Source organism: Solanum tuberosum, unplaced genomic scaffold (assembly GCF_000226075.1).
Source record: "Solanum tuberosum cultivar DM 1-3 516 R44 unplaced genomic scaffold, SolTub_3.0 scf00008, whole genome shotgun sequence".
Taxonomy (NCBI): domain Eukaryota; kingdom Viridiplantae; phylum Streptophyta; class Magnoliopsida; order Solanales; family Solanaceae; genus Solanum; species Solanum tuberosum.
In genome coordinates this window covers 1,842,740-1,866,093 of record NW_006238934.1, presented here as the reverse complement: position 1 = coordinate 1,866,093, position 23,354 = coordinate 1,842,740, and the positions used below count along the sequence as shown (strand labels likewise).

At 34.5% G+C, this 23,354-nt stretch overlaps 4 protein-coding genes and 2 non-coding genes across 8 annotated transcripts; 2 read left to right on the top strand and 4 right to left on the bottom strand.

The window, feature by feature from the left end:
- Window positions 1-935: 935 nt before the first annotated feature.
- LOC102606008 (peroxidase 44-like) lies at window positions 936-2,241 on the bottom strand. Its single transcript, XM_006339237.2, has 2 exons — window positions 2,022-2,241; window positions 936-1,942 (listed from the first exon to the last, which is right to left on the bottom strand). The coding sequence occupies exons 1-2, from the start codon at window positions 2,235-2,237 to the stop codon at window positions 1,148-1,150; spliced, it is 1,011 nt and encodes a 336-aa protein (XP_006339299.1). The 5' UTR covers window positions 2,238-2,241; the 3' UTR covers window positions 936-1,147.
- Window positions 2,242-3,508: 1,267 nt separating this feature from the next.
- On the bottom strand, window positions 3,509-3,581 carry TRNAK-CUU (transfer RNA lysine (anticodon CUU)). The gene has a single exon. It is a non-coding gene; the product is annotated as a tRNA-Lys (tRNA).
- A 514-nt stretch (window positions 3,582-4,095) lies between these two features.
- Window positions 4,096-9,538, bottom strand: LOC102580450 (syntaxin-71). Its single transcript, XM_006339005.2, has 9 exons — window positions 9,240-9,538; window positions 9,012-9,137; window positions 5,976-6,135; window positions 5,080-5,165; window positions 4,899-4,967; window positions 4,777-4,821; window positions 4,633-4,695; window positions 4,476-4,552; window positions 4,096-4,331 (listed from the first exon to the last, which is right to left on the bottom strand). The coding sequence occupies exons 1-9, from the start codon at window positions 9,393-9,395 to the stop codon at window positions 4,316-4,318; spliced, it is 798 nt and encodes a 265-aa protein (XP_006339067.1). The 5' UTR covers window positions 9,396-9,538; the 3' UTR covers window positions 4,096-4,315.
- A 3,344-nt stretch (window positions 9,539-12,882) lies between these two features.
- Window positions 12,883-19,325, top strand: LOC102579673 (protein FAR1-RELATED SEQUENCE 12-like). 3 transcript variants are annotated; one of them, XM_006339002.2, is made up of 2 exons: window positions 12,883-15,400; window positions 18,681-19,325. In XM_006339002.2, the coding sequence occupies exon 1, from the start codon at window positions 13,025-13,027 to the stop codon at window positions 15,365-15,367; it is 2,343 nt and encodes a 780-aa protein (XP_006339064.1). In that variant the 5' UTR covers window positions 12,883-13,024; the 3' UTR covers window positions 15,368-15,400; window positions 18,681-19,325. The 3 variants fall into 3 exon arrangements, with proteins under 3 accessions (XP_006339064.1, XP_015165072.1, XP_006339066.1); XM_015309586.1 differs by having other exon boundaries at window positions 18,111-19,325; XM_006339004.2 differs by lacking the exon at window positions 18,681-19,325 and adding an exon at window positions 16,521-18,104.
- Window positions 19,326-19,931: 606 nt separating this feature from the next.
- Window positions 19,932-20,003, bottom strand: TRNAP-AGG (transfer RNA proline (anticodon AGG)). The gene has a single exon. It is a non-coding gene; the product is annotated as a tRNA-Pro (tRNA).
- A 1,077-nt stretch (window positions 20,004-21,080) lies between these two features.
- Window positions 21,081-22,388, top strand: LOC107061418 (uncharacterized). The gene is made up of 2 exons (XM_015310623.1): window positions 21,081-21,371; window positions 21,762-22,388. Exons 1-2 carry the CDS (start codon window positions 21,201-21,203, stop codon window positions 22,254-22,256), a joined length of 666 nt encoding a protein of 221 aa, XP_015166109.1. The 5' UTR covers window positions 21,081-21,200; the 3' UTR covers window positions 22,257-22,388.
- Window positions 22,389-23,354: the final 966 nt, after the last annotated feature.

The following is a 23,354-nucleotide window of genomic DNA, read 5'->3' as shown; positions in this document are numbered from 1 at the left end:
TTCGCTATACATATATACAAAAAGAAGCAATTGTATAATTCGTTGGCTCCTCTTCAGAATTGTATAATTTCGCTGGCAGGCCATTTGTATAAATTGTTGTTAGCCTCTCGTTTGTATAAATCGTTGAGAGTCTCTCAATTTAATTTTATGTGTTTGTATATCTGTATAAAATTTGAATTTATATACAATTGAATCGAAATAAAGCGTTTGTATATCAAATATCGTTCTCTCTCTCTATTTATACAAAACATAAATTATACATTGAATTTTGTATAATATGTGTTTGTTTAAAGCGAGAAAGAGAGAAATGCAAAAGAGAACTGGACAGGAAAATATTTGTATTGTATAATTATAAGTGTATAGGACGAAGATATATGTATTTGCATGTGTATATACAATTTTCTCTCGCTTTATACAAACAGAAACACAATTTATACATTTCTGTTTGTATAAAGCAAGAGAGGCGAGCGACAGAGAGAGCGAGTGAGAGAGGGAGAGTGGCGAGCAAGAGTTTGAGGGAGAGAGGCGACTGGCAAACAGTTTGCTACAGGGCACAATTAAATCAAAGTGTGGTTATATCATTTAATTTGAATTAATAATTTGTCAATATGTACAATTATCCCTTATATGTTTCTTGCATTACATATATATTTATGTTTTTCTTTATTGCATCGTTTATGCACATTGACGGATCTACTTAGGCCCAAGGTCCAAGGTGTCACGTGACACTGCTTTATCGGAAAAAAAATTGTTAAATATTTATATACATTCGAAGATAGTAGAAAAAAATTGAAAGATATATTACAAAGTGACAACTCTTGACCAAGAGAGGCCCAAAAAAAAGTAGTGAATTGATCTACACATATATGATGACACAAATATAAATAAGAATTTGATATTCTTTCACTCATTGATACAAGTTCATATAACGTTAATTCTCATGTTTACAAACATTTAACTCTTTTTCCTCTAATAAGGAGGAATTACGAAAAAGAATACGAATGATAGATCCAACAACAACAAATTACAAAATAATGAATTAAGAACGTAAATGCACAAAGTTAATTGTGGGAATAGTACATCGACAATTGACAATGGTACTGGAGGTAGAGTTTTGAGCAAAGCTGAAGGTGGAACGGGAGCTAGCTTAAGCTTGTGGGCCAAACACAAAGAGGAATGGATTACTACTGCGAACTGGAGGAGGATTAAATGCTCTACAATTTTTTCTAACTTCACCTGATTTCCCCACAAGAACTTGAGTGTTACCCAACTTGATCAATGCATTCGCAAAAGCCTGTTGGAAGGCATTTGGATTAGAAGAAAAAGTAGTCACAATCCCAGCAGTTGATCTATCTGATTCAAGTAACTGATCAATCTTCAATATTCCTTTCTTCAATTTCAGTTGTTTGTAAAAAGAGTTATCAACAACTAATGAAGTGTTTTGATCCAAGAACACAGACGAGCCACCATTAGCACTACACGTCTTTCTAAGACTAGTAAACAAATTCTTATCCATGCTTCCATCATCCCTCGATAGCCTATCCTCTTGAATAAAACCACAATGTGTAATTCCCACTGTGTGGCCACCTAAAAGCGACACCATTTCATTCACATTAAATCCTTTGCTTTGAAAAGTTTGAATTGCTTGTGGCACGGTTATACTAGGGCCTGGCAGGTTCACTTGTGATGGGTCAGACACTAGCCCATCGCGCCTGCCAGTGGGTATACTGTAGTTCAGTCCTCCAGCTAATGCAACTGCATCTCGAGTAGCTAATGCAATGATGTCCGCACAGGACACTGTATTAGGACATGTAGCTTCTAATTTACTCTTTATTTGATCAATCAACCCGTATTCTCTTACCGATCCATTTGCTCCTGCATCTTTTTCTGACTTCTTATTCTTCGTGTTTTTGGAGTCTATTAGTAACGATGCATCACAACCCTGAAAAAAGTACTATACATTATAACTTCAAAATTTTATCAAATAATAGAAAAAAAATATAGTAATAAATTTCTCTCACCCTCACGAAGCAGTCATGAAAATACATTCGCAGCAATGCTGCTGTGATGGTACGATCCGATGAAAACCGGCTTCGCACCGTATCTCGAACTATGGTTTCTGCTGCTGGACATCTAGTTTTAGTATTGTAGAAACCAACTTGAAGTTGAGCAGATACAATTGCTGCTAAGTGCAGAGTAATACAGAAGAAAAACAAAAATAATATCTTCTTGTCCATCTTTAGAAAGAGTAGTGATGAGATTTAAGGTTTGATAATGAGCAAAGAAGCCACAGCATTTATATATATTACTTGATATGATTCACTTTTCATTTTAGTCCGTTTAAAAAAGAATGACATATTTTTGTATTAATTAACAATTTAATTTTAAAATGTCTATTTTATTCTTAATGAAATGATTTATAGTCACACAAATATCTATCACTTGTTTTAGACTAGATATTTCAAAAGCCTTTTTTTCTTAAAAACTATGTGTGAAATCAAACTAATTCATATAAAATGAAACGGAGGGAGTATAATTTATTTGGAGGGTAAAGGGGAATGATGTGGTAGGCCACTAAGAGTAATTAGAGGTTTGGACTATGGAAGTCAAAGGTTAACTGGGATGCACGTCTTGTTATCAATATGACTAATACTAGTTCTGACCAATGAAAAAGCACTAATGTGTACACTTCTTAGTAGCTAATATTAAGAAAAATAAAATACGTGTTAGTTCAATTTGAAAAATACTAGTTGAACCTATATCTATTTAATTTAATATGATGAGGGAATAACATTCATAGGTTCAGAAGTCAGAACAATAAGAGGCAATTATATATAAAGGGAATATACGATTCATATCTAAAAATTATTGACTAACTAATACACACAAAAAGCTGAGAGAATCTATCGTTTACTTTTTTTAATTAAAAACTATATTGCAAGAATTATTATAAGTTGAAACTTGAAGATTATTTTCTTTTCTTCAAAAATCACTCATTTTATTTTAATTTATATATGTGGCATCTTTTGAATTTCAAAAGTTAAACTTTTAAAATTTGATCATGCATGAATTCGAATATATATATAGTTATAATAAGATCATTTTCGAAGTTATAGATTATCATAAAAGCAAATTTGATAAGTTTAATTCAAGCTCCAACGATAAAAAGTTTTGATCATATGAATATGTTGACATACTACTTGCGTTAACTAGGGTAATAATGATTCAGTCCGAACGATTGTATTTATTATCAATTTATTAATTACTTAATTGTGTATAATTAGAATTATACATTTTCAAGCTATTCCAACCATCTCAATTTGTTTTCGGTATTTGTACAGTTCAATTATTTAAACAATCACCCAAAAAAATTGTCATGAAGTCATATGTGAATCTGTGAAATTATCCCTAATATAAGTATAATAATAATAAATATTAAAAAATTATATAGATATTTGTTTTCCTATTGTATTCTAATTTTGTTTTAGCTAAAAATAATAATCCCAAACGCCCACCGTGGGGCTCGAACCCACGACCACAAGGTTAAGAGCCTTGCGCTCTACCAACTGAGCTAGACGGGCCAGATATTTTTTTAAATGGACAAACTATATTTTTTTTAACTAACAATAGCATTAAAGTATTTTATTTTGTGAAACATTAGCCAACTTTCTATTCACAATCCTTAAATATTTGTAAGCTTGATATAGTTCTCTAGCGAAAAGGTTGTGAAGTACAAACATGTTCCAAAACATGATTTAAGTTGAGAATCCATTGAAATTTGAAAATAACTTTTTCACCCAGAAAAGATAGGAATAAAGTTTAGTTTGCATACATCAAGTACGTTGTTGTCATAATTAATAAATGTAACGTATATGAGAAAAAACAACTATCTATGCAAATTCGTACCAAAATACATTTGTCAAGTCTTCATAGAGTCAAATAGTGACATTATGTAGGAATAAAGTATGCGTATATCAAATATGTTGTTGTCGTAATTAATAAATATAAGTAGAAAATATGTTCACACTGAAAACTCATTTGTTAAGTCTTTAAAAAATGTAGTAGTGACATATATAAAGGTAGGATTAAAATATGTGTACACAAATAGAAAACCGGAAATTCATTGTCCAAAGATAGAAAACAACAATAACTTCATCTCAATCTCAAACGAGTAAAACACACAAACAAGTAGAATACAAATGCTAGGCTTAATCACCGATAATAACTTGTTATACATGCATACACACCGAAAAAAACTAAAATGAATCATGAAGGCCAACATACAAGTCGATCCAACAGGCACTAAAGCGGAGTTTTACTTCTTCAAGACACTGCAATTGATGAGAGTAACCAGTTAGCTAGGATCTTTACACTAGTATAAACTATGAAAACGATCAATGGGGCTGACAGTCTTGATTGTTGACATTATATGATGAAATGATGAAAAAAGGACAAGACATAATCTGGAAACTCACTTGTACAAATATGCTGCAATTCCAAGAATGATGCACAACAAAATGATGTCAATGCAAAAGTTGCGACTAGATCTCAGCTGGAAAACAATCAAAGCTCATGAGTAATCCTTGTGTGAAGATCACTTACTGCAACTGAAGAGAGCGGTAATTCAGTTACCTGGTTAACTGTATGCTTAAGCCTAACGTTGGTATTCTTCAAGTCCGCGGTAGCTCTGTCCACCTATTGAGAAGTCAAACCATATCAATTTTAGCTATGATTCTTTCCATATCAACTATTACAAAAACCAATAAAGTTACCAACCTTTGCGTCAATCTCATCCATCAGAGGAACTTGTCTATCCAACTCCTGCATGCATTGCATCATATCTTTAGTGCCTATGTCAATTGGGATGATACAAAATAGCAATCATAAATGCAGCAAACCTCATTCATATCGCTGGCCATGTTCTTCAAAGTATCCAATCCTTCTGCTATGACATCCAAACCTTGGTCCTGTGCAACAAGCAAAACTAAATCTTAAACATAGTCCAGGAAGCAGCAAAGAAGCGTAAACAGAAACTTAATTCAAAAAAATTCATGATAAACTACCCCAAAAAACACATGCCTGTCTCATTTTTCGCATTTCATACTCTTGCTTGAATTGACTTGACTCTTCAGTTTGTTGGAAATATTCATTGTCAAATTGTCCATCTGTAAACAAAGCACACTCTGTAAGTGAATAACAATCAACTGTAGCCTACAAGAATGAATACTTTCAAGTCATAAATTATGTTGTTAAAGGCCCATTTAGTCGCACTTAAACCCTGAAGCTAGGTGAAGCTCAGGTTAGGTGGCTCGCCTAGGTTAGCAAGCGCTTGAGCACAGTTACGAGCCTTATCAGTCGTAATAGGCTCTATATTGAAGAGGGTCGCACTTAACAATAAATATAACTGAAAAAGATAGACTAATTGTTAAAGAAATGTTATGAGTGAATATGTTACTTTGAAGAAAACCACTACTAAGAATATAGGAACTAACAACAGACAAATTCTGTAACTAAACAACAAAGTCCGTCGGAAAACCTATTTAGTGACGGATTAGAAATGGATTATCCCAAAGTTCTGTTAGCTACGAGAATATCTGTGATGGATTCGTAGCTAATTCAATTTTTTTTTGTTGTAGTGAACTAGTCAGTTAAGCTGCATAAGAAACTTAAAACTGCATCTTTGCATCTAAACAAAATATTAAGTTGGATTTTGAACTCAATCTACATGTTTTTACTACATATAATTTTAGTTTTTTCAATTAATTTTTGTGTGTTTGTAATTGTATGTTTCTTGCATTACATATATACTTCTATTTTTTCTTCATTGCGTCTTTTCTTTCAGAAGTTCGTGCTTTAATTGTGGTCACTTAGAGCCCCAGCAGACCTTGGGCACTTTTTGTCGTTGACGACACTAAATACACATGCAGAGAACAACTTACAGGAAGACCAGTCAAATGGCAGAAATTATCAATCACCTGAATCAAATTTAATTTCCGTGCGAGAACCTGAAGCCCTCCATCCTCCAGATTGTTTGGGTGGAGCTGCAGAGCCATCTGGTATGGCATTTATTCTATCTGGCAGTGCAAGAACCAAATCATTACGGGCAGCAAGTTCTTCACCCGAAAGACCTTTGACCTGAAATTGAGGGTTTTTAGTACCAAGGCAACTATTTAGTCCCACAGATTACCATATAAACCCAGATTCACTCTTTTGGTAGGGAGGCCCAAGGGAGAGCACAAAAAGGGTAGCGAACACTGCAAGAGATATCAGTTATCAAGTATGAAGTAACTGAAAAGAAGATGAACAGAGTTCGAAGTATCAAATACCAAAGAATTCTAAGCTATACATTAGTTTCTCCTTGCCGTTGAGTCCTTGTTTACTCTATAAATGAAGCAAGCTGCTAACGCCAGTTTTGCAGATCAAGGTTAATAACTCAGACACGCCTGTCAAAACTGAGGCAGATACCCACTTGTAATGATACAATACGAAGCACAGACTCATAAAGACAAATGCTCTAGCATTAATAAGTAGAGGTAGAATAACACAAGTTCACCTATTGGTCCTTATTTGCTCTACAAGGGAAATATGCTGCAATGACTTGGTTAAGAAACGTGTATGAGGCTAGACACTAGAGCATCAAGATCCACAACCTCATTTGGTAATGTCTACCCCAACCATCTCTAGATGAGTCTCAAATTTTTCTCATCAAATTCTCGAATACAATCAAAAGCTTCTTGGTTTGTTTTGGGAGGGGGTGCATTCTCACTTCTATCTATCTAATTATTTTTGGATATACACATGGAGGCTCTCAAACTATTAATCCCTCAATCTGATGGAATACCATTGATTCAAAACCTCTGATCCAGTGGTTTGGCACTTTATCACACACACTCCCATACTCAAGTCACTTCGCTCAATATCTTCCTAATTATCTTTAGTTAACTTTTATGTAGATGGACATGAAATCAGAAAACAATTGATGATAAGTAAAAATACAAAATCCCCTGAACGCTATATAATGTATGTGCAAATATTTATGTTGCTTCAATCTAACCAAGGAAAACAAAAAAAAAAAAGAAAAAAAAATGATTGAAAGGACCATATTTGTTTTCTTTCGTAATAGGATTGAGCAATATTAGAGTTTTCTCAGTCTCTTTTAGGCAACTGAGTTTGTGCTCTACTTCCATTCTTGTCTCAGCCCTCTTCATCTCACTCTCCCACTCCCTTAAACTCTAGTTCCCACTTCCCATTAGCTTGACCGTTGACGGCCTTCTCTCAGATTGTTCTTGGAATTTCAAGCAAATGCCGAGTCAACAGTCCAATGCAACATCACCTCCATCTCTCTCTCCCCACCTACTCTTTTTATCTCTCTCTCATAGATATAGTTCTCTTCCTTAAGACTGAAGTGAGGAAACAGCATGACCATTTGCATTTTTTGTTTATATACTCTTGAATCCCAACCTATCTCCGGATCGAAAATAAAAATCACACTAACCAAAAGAGCAAACTGAAATAAACAAAGCAAACTCAAATTGAGGAACCAAGTGATAGTGTAAGATAATAGAATAACTGAAAACTAACTGAATGAACAACCTTATTTTCTAGGCTTAACAAAGTATTTTAACAAAATCTGAAATAGGGAAGCCCGAAGCAGTACATGAACACGATTGTCATCAACAAGTGACATGGTTTCAGGAATTTGAATTGTTAGACTCGTGTAAGATTTGGTGAGCCTTCTATTTTTCTTACCTATTGGACAGCCAAATTTTGATTTAGCAACGTTTAACATGGTAGTGGTTTGGGCTTGGGACTTCCATGTTGGAGGTCTCAAGTTCGAAATCCCTTGCCAACGAAAGCAAGGGGTTTGCTTCTGGGTCGAGCTCGTCGCACCGGGTTTGCCTAGTGCGGGTTACCTCTCCTATGTGGTTTGCGAGCTATTGCATAGGAGTGGGGGTTTTACCCTGTGCGCACCCAAAGGGTAGCGGCTGCGGGTTTCCCTTGTCATCAAAAAAAAAAAAAAAGTAACACTTAAAGTATATCACTCCAAAAGTAAAGCAAAGAATGCAAATTTGGAAGGTAGTCATGTACTCAACCACAAAACAACACTAAGCTTTAGGGGCATCAGGCTAATAGAACGGAAAATTGCAGATTCCTTGAGTTCATGTGGGTTTTCCATTTGAAATAACTACGGGTTATGTTGCTCGGACTCTTCAAAAATGTCAACGGGTGCGTGTCGGGTTCTCCAAAAATACACTTCGGATTCTCCAAAAGAAGTGTATTTTTGGAGAACCCGACACAGGTGCGGCATCAAAAGTGATGAGTCCATGCAACTTGGACTACGGGGATCCAAATTATAGGACATTTTGTTGCTGAATAGGATAGGAGAACTAAATCCTATAACTTTTGGGCCTTTGTTACGTAAAATAGAATCGTAATGCCTTGCATCAAAACCTGGTGCTCATACTGTCGATCAAACTCCCTATTGCTATCCATTTTTCTTTTTGATAAGGACTATCTATCATATTCTTGAACCATTAAAAGGGGAGAAACGAATATCAAAGACAGTGTTAATAATTACACAACTTCCGGCATAATAGGTAACACCCTCCACCGCAATGCCCCTTTTTCTACAAGTATGCAGGCTGATCAACACACATCCCCTCCGCAAAGCAAATGACCCAACAATACACTATATCACTGTCAGTCAATCAATCAACTACAGTGTAGTAAAAAACTTGTTGCGATCAACTATGTGAATCCTATATATCCATTCTCTTTATAATTCCTCACAGATCTTTCCTTAATCTCACTTTTCACCCCATCCCTCCCAGATCTTTCTTTAATCTTACTTTCTATCAAAATCCAGAGCCAAATCAACCAAATTAACATAACCCTTAAATATTCCACAGAACATCAACAAAATCCAAGTACAATATAACCCATCAGCAAAATTCAACACAATTACACAACCAAATCAGCTAAAAACAAACAATTCAAAACTAAAACCACACCTTTCTCACAGCCAATCTCTGCAATTTCGGAACCTCCTCGAGTAACCTCGCTTTAGTTCTCCGAATCTCAGCATTGATCGCCACAACAGATGCCCTATTTTTCTCATTAGAAGCTGTTTCCGCTTTCTGTAACCGCAAAAAAAAGATCTTTAAATCCTCAATTGTCCGAAACTAAACCCTAAAACACAAACCCACAAAAGAAAAAGTAAAAAGATCACTTTTTTAAACCTGAAGAGCCGTTTCTATGTCGGATTCAACTGAAGAATAGAGACGAGCGAAGGCATCGTCGCCGGCAACGTTGGAATCCTTTTGCTTATCGATGTCGTACTTGTCGTATTTCTTACAGATCGAGTCTACCCTTGTGAGAATATCAATTACACTCATTGTTCTTCTTCTTCTTCTTCAACCTCTATGAAGATTACAGTTTTCTCCGATCAAGAAATAATACAGAAGAGGAATTTTACTTTGCAGATGGAGAAAACAACACTTCATAATACAGACTGGAGATTTTGAAAAAAATATATTATTACAGGGTTTTTTTGGGTTTTTTTATTATTATTATTTAAAGGAACAAATAGTATTCAAATTAATTTCTATAGTGTTAATATTTCTTTTAAATGAAGAATTTAAATAAAATACAACTATTTTTAGTACTTTATTAATAAAAACAAATGTATATTAGTATATGATGGTTGGTGGTTGCGATTGCTAATAATAACGATAGTTGTTGTGACCATTCACGAAGAATCGAGGGTGACGATGGTTGATAATTTATATATAGGATATATATATATAGGTAGTGATTAGTGGTGATAAGGTTGATGATAGTTGCTAGCAATGACAATGGTAGTTGGTGAAGACAATTTATAATTTGACATAATACATATACATGATCTTTAACTTGGTTTCAGCGGACAACTATGTCCTCCAACTTTGAGTGTGCACAAGTAGACACTCAAACTTGTATAAAATTGAATAAGTAGACACACGTGTCCTACATGATATAATACACATAGGACACAAAATTGTCATGTAGGACGAATGTGTCTATTTGTTTAATTTTAGGGAAAAAAGGACAAATATACCCCCGAACTATCGTAAATGGTATGCAGATACCCTCCGTCATACTTTTGGGACAATGGTGCCCCTGTCGGCTGCCATCCAAAAACTAGAGCATAGATGCCCTTCACTCTAACAGAAGACTAAATAGGGACATGTGACGCAATCTTATCCGTCGATCCGATGTTTAATAAATGTCGGGTTGGTGGATAAGATTATGACACGTGTATATCCGTCAGTATAAGGGTATATATGCTCTAGTTTTTAGACGGCAGGGGCACCAATGTCCCAAAAATATGACGGAGGGTATCTGCATACCATTTACAATAGTTCGGGGGTATATTTGTCCTTTTCCCCTTAATTTTATACAAGTTTAAGTGTCTACGTGTGCACACCCAAAGTTAAAAGTCATAGTTGTCAGTTGACGCCAACTTAAGGATCATATTTATGTATTATGCCTGATAATTTTGATAAAAGGTGTTGAACTGCTGATAACTATTGGTAATAGTGATTGTCCGATTGATATCAATGGTTAGTTATATATGATGGTCATTTTTTAGATGATTGATGATGATCGTGATGATTAGTGTTGATAATTATGAATAGTAAGTTATTTATAGTGATAATTGATCGCAAAATTGTTTGTATCAAATCAAATTTATTCGAATTGGATTATTTCAAAATTGAAAATTGAAATCAAATAATACAAAATCAAATTGGAAAATCAAATGCACACTTCTAACTACCTTAATGAATAGTGATAGTGATAATATGATTATTAATAATAATTATTAGCAGTAATACTTGATAATAATGGATCAATAATAATAACAGCAGATAGATTAGCTTGTAAATTTTTTCTTTAACAATCATTTTTAACTTGGAGAGTGCACTCTCTCTTTCTTCTCTGTCAGTGAAAGACGACGTCAATTGATCATTATTCCACTTACGATTTAGTGCTTATATCGATCATATAAAGACGACTTTATTTCATTGAGGAGATGCAATACGCATTACCAAGTGGTGATCAATGATTTCAGTCTTTTCTGCTTTTCTATCATAGTCTATACTTGTCCGTCCAAATGATCGATGATGAAAACTTAAAGGATATGAAATACTCATACAAAAAAAATTATGACAAAATTAATAGGATGATAAACCCGAAAAAAAACTTTTTTCCTTACATTGAACCTTAGTTGAAAGATGGGAAAGCTTCAACAAATCATCTATTTTCTTCTTTAGAACTAACTGAAATGACATAATGTTTTACTATAAATGAGTTTCACTTACTAAAACTCCACTTCCCAAATCGAACTTAATTAGAAACTTTTTATATATATATATAAATGAAAGATTTTAGCAATCCTTATCAAAGAAGGGTCCCATTGCACATTTAATTCATACACAAAGAATTCATAAACAAATAAACTTACATTGTTTAGAAAGCAAAAAAGAGAAAATTTGCAAGAAAAAGTTAAATAGATTAACCTACAAATAAAAGTCTTGAAAGAGTGAGCGTAGAAAAAGGTATTTCTTCCTTCTTTCAATAAAGAAGTTGATTTCCAAACTTACTTAAAATCATTCGTGATCCCCATTATTAAAAGTAAATAAAATAATTATAAAAAAAATTTGCAAAAAGAAAAATGGCGAAAAATATTTAGTTTTTGTTTTTAAAAAAGAACAAAGAACAAAATAATTTTTTTTGAAATCTCGAGAAAATTTTGGAGCCACTATCTTATAAGTATACATCAAGTAAATTCACTCAATCACTCTCATACATATAACTAGTAAATCACACATGAAATATAATCCGCTCGTATGCGCATAACTTGTAAGTTACAAATAAAATGTGAATTCGCATTAAACAAGTTTAGTGTGACGAACTCGACTAAGAAGGCATTGACAAGAAAAATTGATCTCTAACCTTCTTTATACAAAACTACCTACTACACCAACTCAATATTGAGACAATTTTTTTAGCATGTAAAATTTCCATTTTTGATTATATAATTTCTACATATATATAGGGAAAAAGGACAGATATACCCCGGATTATCAAAAATGTTTTATGTATATCTATCGTTATATTATTGAGACACCACAGTCTTTACTGTTCAAAAGTGAAGCACTTGTATCCTTCACACTAACAAGACGGACACGTGTCATCATCCTGTGCATCTACCCAATTATTCACTTAATTTTAATCCACAAAGAAAAACCATCCAAATTAAAGAAAAACCCGCCCAAGTAATTATCTAATCCACCCACTCACTAACACCCTAATAATATACCCAAATCAAAACACTCCTACATGATGATTTCAAACAAATAGCTCAAAAGCACTCCTACATGATGATGTCAAAAATAAAATGGACTGTACTTTTTGGAGGACACTAATTCTTTACATAAACAGATCTTTTATCATCACTATACCAACATTGTCAAAGTAGCTATTTAGTCTGAAGGAGAAATGAAGAAGAACTTGGGGGTGTTTTGATTTGGGTGTATTATTTGGGTGTTAATGAGTGAGTAAGTAAGATAATTACGATTTAAAAAAATAAATTGAATGGTTTTCTTTTGGGTTAAAATTAAGTGAATAATTGAGTAGATGCATAAGATATGATGGCATTTGTTCATCTGTTATTGTAAATGATACAAATACTCCACTTTTTGGATGACAAAGATTCAAGTGTCTCAATAGTATAACTAAGGGTATAGCTATATTATTTTTGATAATTCGAACTTCGGAATATATTTTATCATTTATATATATATATATATATATATTAAAAGTTCAGCATGGAGTGTAAAGAAAAAAAAAAGTACATAGAAGACAAAAGTGAACCGATTGCGACACAATTTTTCAGAGGACATAAACCCCCTCTCTCCAAAGTCCAAATCTTTCCGCCGCCGCCGGCCGTCGACCGTGAAATTGATATGCAATAGATATTGATATGAGTAGAGAAGAGATTGTTAATACGATGACTGTTAGAGCAAAACCAGCAGCAGGATTAGCTATAGCTACTATAGTAAAGAATAATGGTCACCATCGCGATATTGATGAAGAAGGAGAGTCGAGGCTTGAACCAAATGTTGGGTTAGAGTTCGATTCAGCCGAAGATGCACAAGAGTTTTACAATCTCTATGCTACGAAAATTGGATTTAGGATTCGAATTGGTCAGCTCTATCGTTCCCGGATTGATGGGTCTGTTGTTTCCCGGAGATTTGTTTGTTCCAAAGAGGGGTTTCAGACTACTTCAAGAACGGGATGTCCAGCTTTCATAAGAGTGCAAAGGCTTGATTCTGGGAAATGGGTACTTGCTAATATTAAGAAGGAACACAATCATGAGCTTGAACATCCAGGTGAGATTTGCCCATCTCGAATTCAAAGAAAAATTGTTACCCCTACCCCTACCCCAACCCCGAAATCGAAATCAGCTTCTGTTTTATCAACTAGGACTGGACTTAGATCACTTGATGAGGATGGCCCATCTGGGATTCTCGATTTTAAGCGTCTTAAAAGGGAGAAAATTAATGGAGAAACTAAAAGTGAACCGTATAAGGGGTTGGAGTTTGTTTCTGCTGGTGAAGCGTATGAGTTTTATCATACTCATGCTGCGAATACTGGGTTTAAAGTTAGGATTGGTCAGCTGTTTCGTTCGAAGAATGATGGGTCGATTACCTCGCGGAGATTTGTTTGCTCTAAAGAAGGGCATCAGCATCCGTCGAGAGTAGGGTGTGGAGCGTTCATGAGGATACAGAGACAAGAATCAGGAAGGTGGTTGGTTGATCGTTTTCAAAATGAACATAACCATGAACTTGGAGCTCCCATTGATGCTAGTGAGAGAGTGTCATCAAAAGGATTCAAAGAAGAATTAAGCCATGGGTTGGAGAATATGGATTTAGTTGAATCAAATGGAGGGTTTAGCCTTGTTACAAGGTCCAGGGAGAGTAAAATTGGAAGTGATTGGTATAATGAGCTTTTTGACTATTTTCAGGCTCGGCAGGCAGAAGATATGGGATTTTTCTATGCAGTGGAAATGCATAAGGGTAGAGCCATGAGTGTATTATGGGCCGACTCTCGGTCTAGATTCTCTTGCACTCAGTTTGGGGATGCAATTGTTTTCGACACAACCTATAGAAGGGGTAGTTACTCAGTGCCACTTGCTTCGTTCATTGGTGTTAATCACCACAGGCAACCAGTACTTCTTGGCTGTGCCTTAATTGCTGAAGAGTCTGAAGAGTCATTTACTTGGTTGTTCCAAGCTTGGCTTCGGGCAATGTCAGGGCGTCGTCCTATCTCCATAGTTGCTGATCAAGACTGGGTCATTCAACATTCAATTGCTCAAGTTTTCCCCGGAACACATCATCGGTTTTCTGCATGGCAAGTTGTGGCTAAGGAGCAGGAAAACATTGGTGCATTGCTCTCGATGAATCCTGAATTTAAGTATGAATATGAAACTTGCATTTTCCAGAGCCAGACAGCTAATGAGTTTGAAGCAGCATGGAATGTGCTTATTAACAAGTATAATATGAGAGAGAACACATGGTTAAAGGATATGTATAGGATGCGTAAGAGTTGGGTGCCATTATACATTAAAGGCACATTCTTTGCTGGCATTCCAACGGACGGAAGCTTGAAGTCATATTTTGGCACAATATTGACATCTCAAGCACCACTTAGTGAATTTCTTATACGGTACGAAAAAGCCCTTGAACAACGTCGTGAAGAGGAAAGAAAAGAGGATTTTAACTCATTCAATTTGCAAGCAGTTCTGCACACAAAGGACCCTATAGAGGACCAGTGTAGAAGGCTTTACACTATTACTACGTTCAAAGTGTTCCAGAAAGAGCTTTTGGAGTGCTATAGTTATGTTGGAATTAAGATAAATGTTGAAGGTGCCATTAGTAGGTATCTGGTGCAGAAGTGTGGGAATGGAGATGAGAGGAATACAGTTGCCTTCAATGCCTCCAATATTAACATCAGTTGCAGTTGTAAAATGTTTGAGTTTGAAGGTGTGCTGTGTAGACATGCCTTGAAAGTTTTTCAGATAATGAACATAAGGGAGCTTCCATCTCGCTATATCCTACATCGTTGGACAAAGGATGCAAAATATGGTATACTACGTGATGTCGATTCAGGGGGTGCTTCTCAAGATCATAAGGCATTGATGTCGTGGAGCTTAAGAGAAGAAGCAAAGAATTACATTGAGGCAGGAACAGCATCTTTAGAAAGATATAAACTTGCGTTTGAGATCATGCAGGAGGGTAGAAGAAATCTTTGTTGGCAAAACTAGGGAAGTACGGGGTTTAACAAACATAGATAAGAGGTATTTTCCTCCTCCTCCTTTTATTTCATTGCTATGAGTTGAACTGTATCTCCAGCGATGAATTTCAAGATTTGTACATGTTTGGATCTTTTCAGAAAAAAGAAAGGGAAAAAGATGCTTATTTATTTTCATTGCCTTCTCCTCACAAAATTACTTTAGTGTTATATTGCGTTGTGATTGATTATTTATCTGAATCACTGATCATAAACATAGATGCATTTTATTTCCGTCGTGATTGATCATTGTTTTTTTTTTGAGAAAGTTAACATTTTATAGACAACAATACACCAATGGTGTATTTCAGTAGTAATTACATCAGGAGTATACAGTAAGCAAAACCAAAAGATCTATCATTTATGCCCCTCCTAAACTATCTAAAAAGTGAGTAATATCCTCCACCTCTTTGGGGAGGACATGATTACACAAAAAATAAAGGGTTATAAGACGGTTCAACTTCAAACTCTGGAAAGGGATGCTCTTGTTTTCGAAGCATCTCTGGTTCCTTTCCTTCCAAATTGTCCACCAGATGCAAGTAGGGACAATCTTCCATCTCTCCTTGTGCCCTGATGTATTCCCTTCTCTATTCCAGCATGCTAGAAAATCTGAGGTGTGTCTTGGCATGGACCAGCTGATTCCCCTCAAATTCAAAAAGACCTGCCACAATTTCTCTGTCACTCTGCAATGGAGGAAGAGATGGTTTGTTATCTCTGTTTCTATTTCACAAAAAAACACCTGGAGCATAACTGTCTTCCCCTTTTCATTAGATTGTCCTGAGTTAGTACTGCTTCCCTAGCTACCAACCAGGTGAAACAAGCCACCTTGTGAGGAACATTAATTTTCCATATCATCTTCCAAGGCCATGGTAACAACATTTCAGCTGGCCTGTCAAAATGTCTATAAGCTGATTTTATTGTGAACTTCCCATTGTTGGCCCTCAACCATTGTAAACTATCCTCCTTTGTGTCAAAGTTATTTGCCTGCTCCAAAGACTTGTAAAAAACTGCTAATTTGTCTATCGTGATTGATCATTGTATTAGTCAATTACTCGTATCTTCTATCAATTTATATTTTTGTTTTGTTAAGTTGCTTTCTTTTTAGCTTTTGTTTTTTTGCCTGGCAGATCGAGGCTTTCATCAAAATTCTTATTTGTAAGTTAATTTTTGGACTCGACCATTTCTGAGTATGAGTTAGCCTCAATGTCATCAGATAATTTTCCAAATAATGTAGGGATAAGGCACAAGTACCACCCCGAACTATACCCGAAATTCCAGCGACACACCTAAACTTAACTAAGGTCCTATTACCCCCAACTAATTTAAAATGGAATAAATACACCATAAATGCTAACGTGGCATAGAGAGTGTGCACACTCTTTTGAAGACAATTGAAGATTACAAAAATAATTTTAAAAGTAATTAACAGGTACAAATGTCATTTTTTAATTGGACATTACTTAATTAATTAAGTCTAGTTAAATAGACTCCTTCATCTTCTAAATAGAAGGAATGTATTAGAATTGATGTTGACTGCTTGCTAACCATTGGTGTCTTCTCCGGCGTAGCATTCATACACTATAAACCTTCCCACCCTTATACAAAACAATTCTTCACTCCAACTTTCTCGAAGACCCAACACTACCCCTCTTTTATCTCTTCCTTTCTCCAATGAAAAATCCCATTTTCATGTTTGTCTCACATGGCATGTCTTCTTCCAGTCATTTTCTGGCTTCTGCTATGGTAACTCCTAATTTTCGATGCTTACTGAAGAAGCGTTTAAGAGAATTGGGTTTTGGGAAGGATTCTTTGAATGTTAGTGAGAATTAATATGAGTCTGAGGTTGAGGATTATGAATCAGTAGCTGAGAATGAGGATGACCTTTCCGTTTCTCCGGTGTCTCTTCCGGTCGTATTCTACGGCGTTTTCTCCGATCATCATGCATCAATAGGAGTACAAATCCTGGCATGTCAACACGTAGTCTCACCATTTTTACTTCCCTTTGAAAAAACAGATCTCACCACAAGAATGATTCAAGTTGAGGTGGAAAAGAACCACAAAAACGATTCAAGTGGCTGGTTGTGGAACTAATGAACCAGCAATGTCAGCAATTAATGAAAAGGGATTTTAATGGTAAAAAAAAAGATTTAATGCTTAAAAAGAATGTGGCTTCCATGATGGAGGTCTCAAGTTCGAAACCCCTTGCCAGTGAAAGCAAGGGGTTTGCCTTTTGGGTCGAGCTCATCGCATCGGGCATGCCTAGTGAGGGTTATCTCTCCTGTGTGGTTTGTGAGCTATTGCATAAGCGGGGTTTTACCTTGTGCGCACCCAAAGGATAGCGGCTGCGGGTTTCCCTTGTCATAAAAAAAAGAGAATGTGATGCTTGCAAATACACACAGAGGAAACTCATTTGGTTATTATGCCACGTCAACATCTAGGGTGACATTTATTTCATTATAAAATAGTTTAGGGGTAATAGGATCCTTAATTAAGTTTAGGTGTGTCGCTTGGATTTCGATTTTCGGGTATAGTTTGAGGGGGTACTTGTGTCTTATCTCAATAATGTATGTACCGAAGCTGATGTAAATGCTTTTATTAAGCGTATCAAACAGCTACCATTTATACACAACTGCCTGATATTTTTCATTGCCAGGTGACATTTTGTTGCAGTTTTTTTCTCTGTTTTTTTCCCGATTAATGTTAATTGTTGTGTACAGATGCAGTGAGCATCCAAGAAAAGATCTGAATTTGACATGAAGCATTTAAATCCATTATTCAACTTTCTTACTGAAGGGAGTGAATTTCTATTTGAATCACTAATTCATTAGGTTACTTCTTTGAAGAGATATTGATCATAATCATGAAGTAAGAAGGGAGGTATTTGTTATACAATCATACTGCATATATAGTGGCTGAGTCAAAAGAATTATTGCGAAGTCTGTTGCTTGGCTTTAACGTGGTCAATGACAAACCTTAAAATGATAACCTCTCCTGGAGTGGGTTGCTGCAGTTTGAGTACTACATTTTAGTTTTTTTAACTCTTCTTGACTTGCGGAGATCGCGGAGCATTCACTTTCTATGTTACTATTTCCCAATTAAACTGCTCGATTCCCTTATATGAAAAAATTGGATGCTGGAGGGGGTTCTATTTGAATCATCTACTCTAGATTATTGTAATCCTTTAGTAATATCTGAACAAGGAAGTTCTTCTCCACCATGTCATACTAAACTTGGTTCCTAGGTCAAAGACCATTAGTCGTCTTGAAAACTTGGTGATATTCTTGCAGAACATTGAAGCCAGTGTCAAAGTTTGATGATCAACCCCGTGTGATGTTGTGGCAGTCTGTTGTACCAACAATTTTGGTAATTCCAGAGCTTACAAGACTTGCTGCATATTTTGGATCAAGTCAGAGTATTTTGCCAAATGATAATTCGAGGATTGTATGGTGCTACCAAATAGTGATCCTCCTCCTGAAGCAAACAAACCATCATATGACTAATTTTCTTTCTCATTCACAATCACAAACTGCAACTGTAAATTAAAAATGTTGCTACAAATGATACTCTCCAGGGCTTCTTAGTACAACTGGACAATTTGTGGTACTGAAAGAAAGCTCGATCAAAACGGACAGATGGAAAATCCATCATCAACCTCTGGAAAATGGATCCTGCAGTGATCATGTGGTGCATTTGGAAAGAAAGAGACCAATGCTATTCTGATGGATCTGTTTTTCTTGGAGCAGACTATCTAATGTAAATAGTATCGACTCGCGTTTGGATTTTGTACGCTCCTTAAATTTTTTATAGGAGCCAATTGAAATTGTACAGGAGCTGTTGTTTTTGTAATCTATTTGCATCCTCTGGATGCTGGATGAGTGAAATCTACTCTTTACTTTATCAAAAAACTGGACAATTGTGACCATTGAGTTTTCTATTGTTATAGCTCATCTGGTCCTATATTTTGATGATATAGTCATTAGACTATGAGAAAATCACACAATTGAAGAAATATTTAGTCAGTCATATTAGAGCGGAGGGTCTTTTGGAAATAGGCTTTCTACCTCCACGAGCACGAGGTAGTGGCAAGGTCTGCCTCCCCACACTTCACTTGTGGGATTTCACAAGGATTTAAGTAAGCTCAAATACTTTGTGGTCTCTGATACATTGGACATCCTTTATTCGACACTCTTATTGGGTCTTACTTTAACACTTTATTGCAAAGAAAAATCAAAAAAAAAACAAGCACTTAAGTAACTTTAATTAGGACAATTTGGTAGACATTATAGAGTTTTTCCTTATTTCTTAAACTTCGTGCTTCTATCAAATGATGCAACATAAATTGGGCCGGAGGGAGAAGGAGTTTTTGGGTCATTTGATGGTGTTGGCTTTCAAGAATTGGCTGGTAATGGTTCCTCTCAATATATATTTTGTGAGAATTCTCTTAATACATGTATGGAGAATTTATGCAAAATTCATTTAATATGTACGAATAATTTATGCAAGATCGTATAAGTCGAAAAGCATTGGAAAAAAAGAAAGGGGCATTCCGAGAATTGAACTCGGGACCTCTCGCACCCTAAGCGAGAATCATACCACTAGACCAAATGCCCTTTGTTGTAAGCTGTGGTCTGTGTTTTAATTATAAATTACTTGAAGGTTAGATGAGCTTAGTAATATATATCATAAGCACTAAAATCATACTTCGTCAATAATTAAGGGACCAAAAGTGTTATTAACTCTTTAAAAGCAGTAGAAGAAAAAAATCTTATTTTGAGCATTCTATTTTCTGAGTTTGTCATCTTACTCTTCCGTCTCAATTTATATGATATCCTTTCCTTTGTTATCTTTCCTAAAAAGAATGTTAGTTCATTTCTATAATTAGAGATAACTTATCTTTAAAAAATTTCCGTTTACTCTTTATGAAATGACGTATAGCCACAAAAATATTGAAGGTTTGTTTTTTTCTTATATCAAGTTAAATGGTGTCACATAAATTGCGACTAGGTGAATATTTATTTCCTTTTTCTCTTCTTTTCTTTTCCAGTTGGCAGCCTCTTATGTGGTTTATAATTATTATTGCTCATGGCAAGTTCTATATTCAAATTGTCTGTTTTTTGCTCCAAAGTTGTCTTTTCTAATTTCTATGGTTGTCTGCATGAAATTAATTAAGGAGGGACCATTTGAACTAGTTGTGGTATGTTTGTTTGTTTAACTTTGTTTTCTGGCAGTCAATTGTTCTTTTGGCATGTTTGTTTCTTCAGTGAGTTGGTTCGATGAGAATAGGTGAAGAAAATCATAATCTATAACATAAATTTTTCATTAATTCGTGAAGAGATAAACCTCTATTTCTAGTAATGATGAGACAATGCATATTCCATTCGTAAATAGATGAACCTCTATTAAAAGTTAAAAAGGTTCAATGATGTCAATTAGATTTAATTTATATCTTAGATTCATTTTTTTATAATAATACATCCATATTTCATTCTCTCGAAATTCTGAATATACCTCGAGTAAGCTTGTCATTTGGCACATTGAAAAAATGTGGAAAAAGAATAAGCATTACTCATGGCCACATCTGCCACTCTCAAATGAACCCCACAGAGTTTTGGATCATATTGAGACTTGACATTTCCTTACAATATAACCATACCATTTTCTTATACTGTTTGATTTGACATAAAATTAAGACAGAGAAAGCATTAATAATAAAATCTTTTTAAGTTGATTCCAATAAAAGATACCTTCTCTACCCCTTCAAATTCACATTAATTCCTCTAACTTCATTCATCCTTGTCTTGATAACCATGGAAGAAAAATATAGTATAGGTTTGTTAGGTATAATGGATCAATTATGGTTTCATCAAATTATTCTCTTTTCAAAACCCCCATCAATTTCATTCCCTAAAAATCTTGAAAATCCCCTGCCTATTCAAGACTCTCTGACATCAGTTGAATCAGAAATCATTCTTCTACAGGTAACAAATTAACGAGCTTGCACTTAATAGTCAATCAATTCATTTTTCCGCTTTCCTATTGCACATTTCAACTCTTTGCTTATATAGTCCGTTAAGTCTAACTAATAGAAAGTGCCTATGAATTCGTTCCAACAAAAGTAGTTATTGTTGTTTATTTTAAAAAATAGAGTCCGTTAAGGATGTACTTGTTTTTCCTTCTTTCCTTTTTTTCGTCGAGATTGGGAGTTGGTGTTAGGTGTTGTTCTCTCTACTCGCAAACTTACCATATCAGACTTGATATAAAGAGTTATAATATCTCAATTTTACGCGATAGATGAAAAGGAATTTATTACTGTCAGTGTACATAACTTAAATTGTTTTGAATTAAGGTTGTATTGTTTGTCATTGAAGGATGTTTGTGAAAAAGAAGAAGACAATGAGAAGGAAAGACCAACAAGAAACATGTCTCATTCATTATCACCTAAAAAATATTCAAGAAACAGAGTATTGGAGAAAACACTGAGTAATTACAAGAGTCTTGGAGATCTCGAGCTTGAAGAATTACGAGGTTTCATGGATTTAGGATTCATATTCCGCAAAGAACATATAAGCAAGAGAATGATAAATGTAATTCCTGGATTACAGAGGCTTGAAATAGAGATATCCGAAGACGAAGAAAAAAATTGTGAAAATTCAAATTCAAAAGCAATTGTAGTAGAAGGAGAAGAAGAAGATGATAAAAGGGAAATTGCACGACCTTATTTGTCAGAGGCATGGCTTATTAAAAGGCCTAATTCACCATTGTTGAATATGAGGATACCAAGAATTTCTGCAGCTTCTGATATGAAGAAACATTTGAGATATTGGGCTAAAACAGTTGCAACTGTGGTTATGCAAGAATCTTGATTTTGTGTATAGAGTATCTGGGTTGATTTCTCAGATGATCATTCAATTAACTGTTATTATCTCATAAAGTTATTTTCTAAAACTTATATTGTTTAAACATATTGCATTCATCAACCAAATATAAGATATGATTGGAATTTCTCTGTCTTTAATCCGAGGTTTTGAATTCAAACATTTCAGTAGAGAGCTATTTAGTTGGCTTATTCGATGTGAATTCAGACTAACCAAATAGAAAAAAGGGTATTGCATACTTAGCCACATTAGTGAAGATTGTATTGAATAAATAGCACCAAGTAGCTGCTTTTTGATACAATATTTAAACTATAGCCAAGTTTATAATGTGTTTAAAGTTTATCGATATGGGGCATCCATTAGGTGATATTTTTTAGGCTATATATGGCAAAGATACTCAATTTTAATGTCACTATTTAAGTTATGTTTTAAGTTTATAAAATTTATATGTTTATTCGCTTTAAATCAATTTCAGTCCACAAAAATGTGAATGGAATTAGTTTTACAAAATCCCATTGCAAACAAAATGTCTGAAGTTTTATATATAACTATGATAAAATTATTATGTCTGAACTTGAATCATTTAAAATTGGGTTTTATCAAAATTTATAAATTCAGATACCATATATCTAAAGTTATTCCATTATTCCGAATTAGATAGACGACTAGACATAAATAAATAGCAATATCTAAATAAAATACCCATAAAATATTTTAAGGTAAAGAATGAGCAAACAAATTTAAATAGTATATACCTTTTCCCTTCATTTTCCACTCGCACGACAAGAATGACAATATACCTTTGTCAAAATATTTGTCTAATATTTTAGGAACTTGAATAAAATTATTCATCTTCAAATTTATAATTAAGATTTCTTATAATGAAATCCAAGATAGTATACTCCAACATATGATTAATATTTTATTAATTTGAAATAATTCTACAAATATAAATAAATACGTTGAATAAGTTGTTTGTACAAATTTTTTATTTTGAAGAAATCAATATGTATAGATACAACATATAGTGTTTTTCATGAAACAAAGTTGAAAATTTTCGTATATTTTCTGAATTAGACAAAATAT

Coding starts and splice junctions, on each gene's coding strand:
- LOC102606008 (XM_006339237.2), bottom strand. CDS start 2,237: ATGGACAAGAAGATATTATTTTTGTTTTTCTTCTGTATTACTCTGCAC. Junction 1,943..2,021: donor TTCATGACTGCTTCGTGAGG/GTGAGAGAAATT, acceptor TACTTTTTTCAG/GGTTGTGATGCATCGTTACT.
- LOC102580450 (XM_006339005.2), bottom strand. CDS start 9,395: ATGAGTGTAATTGATATTCTCACAAGGGTAGACTCGATCTGTAAGAAA. Junction 9,138..9,239: donor ACATAGAAACGGCTCTTCAG/GTTTAAAAAAGT, acceptor TTGCGGTTACAG/AAAGCGGAAACAGCTTCTAA. Junction 4,553..4,632: donor TTAAGCATACAGTTAACCAG/GTAACTGAATTA, acceptor ATTGTTTTCCAG/CTGAGATCTAGTCGCAACTT.
- LOC102579673 (XM_006339002.2), top strand. CDS start 13,025: ATGAGTAGAGAAGAGATTGTTAATACGATGACTGTTAGAGCAAAACCA.
- LOC107061418 (XM_015310623.1), top strand. CDS start 21,201: ATGGAAGAAAAATATAGTATAGGTTTGTTAGGTATAATGGATCAATTA. Junction 21,372..21,761: donor CAGAAATCATTCTTCTACAG/GTAACAAATTAA, acceptor TTGTCATTGAAG/GATGTTTGTGAAAAAGAAGA.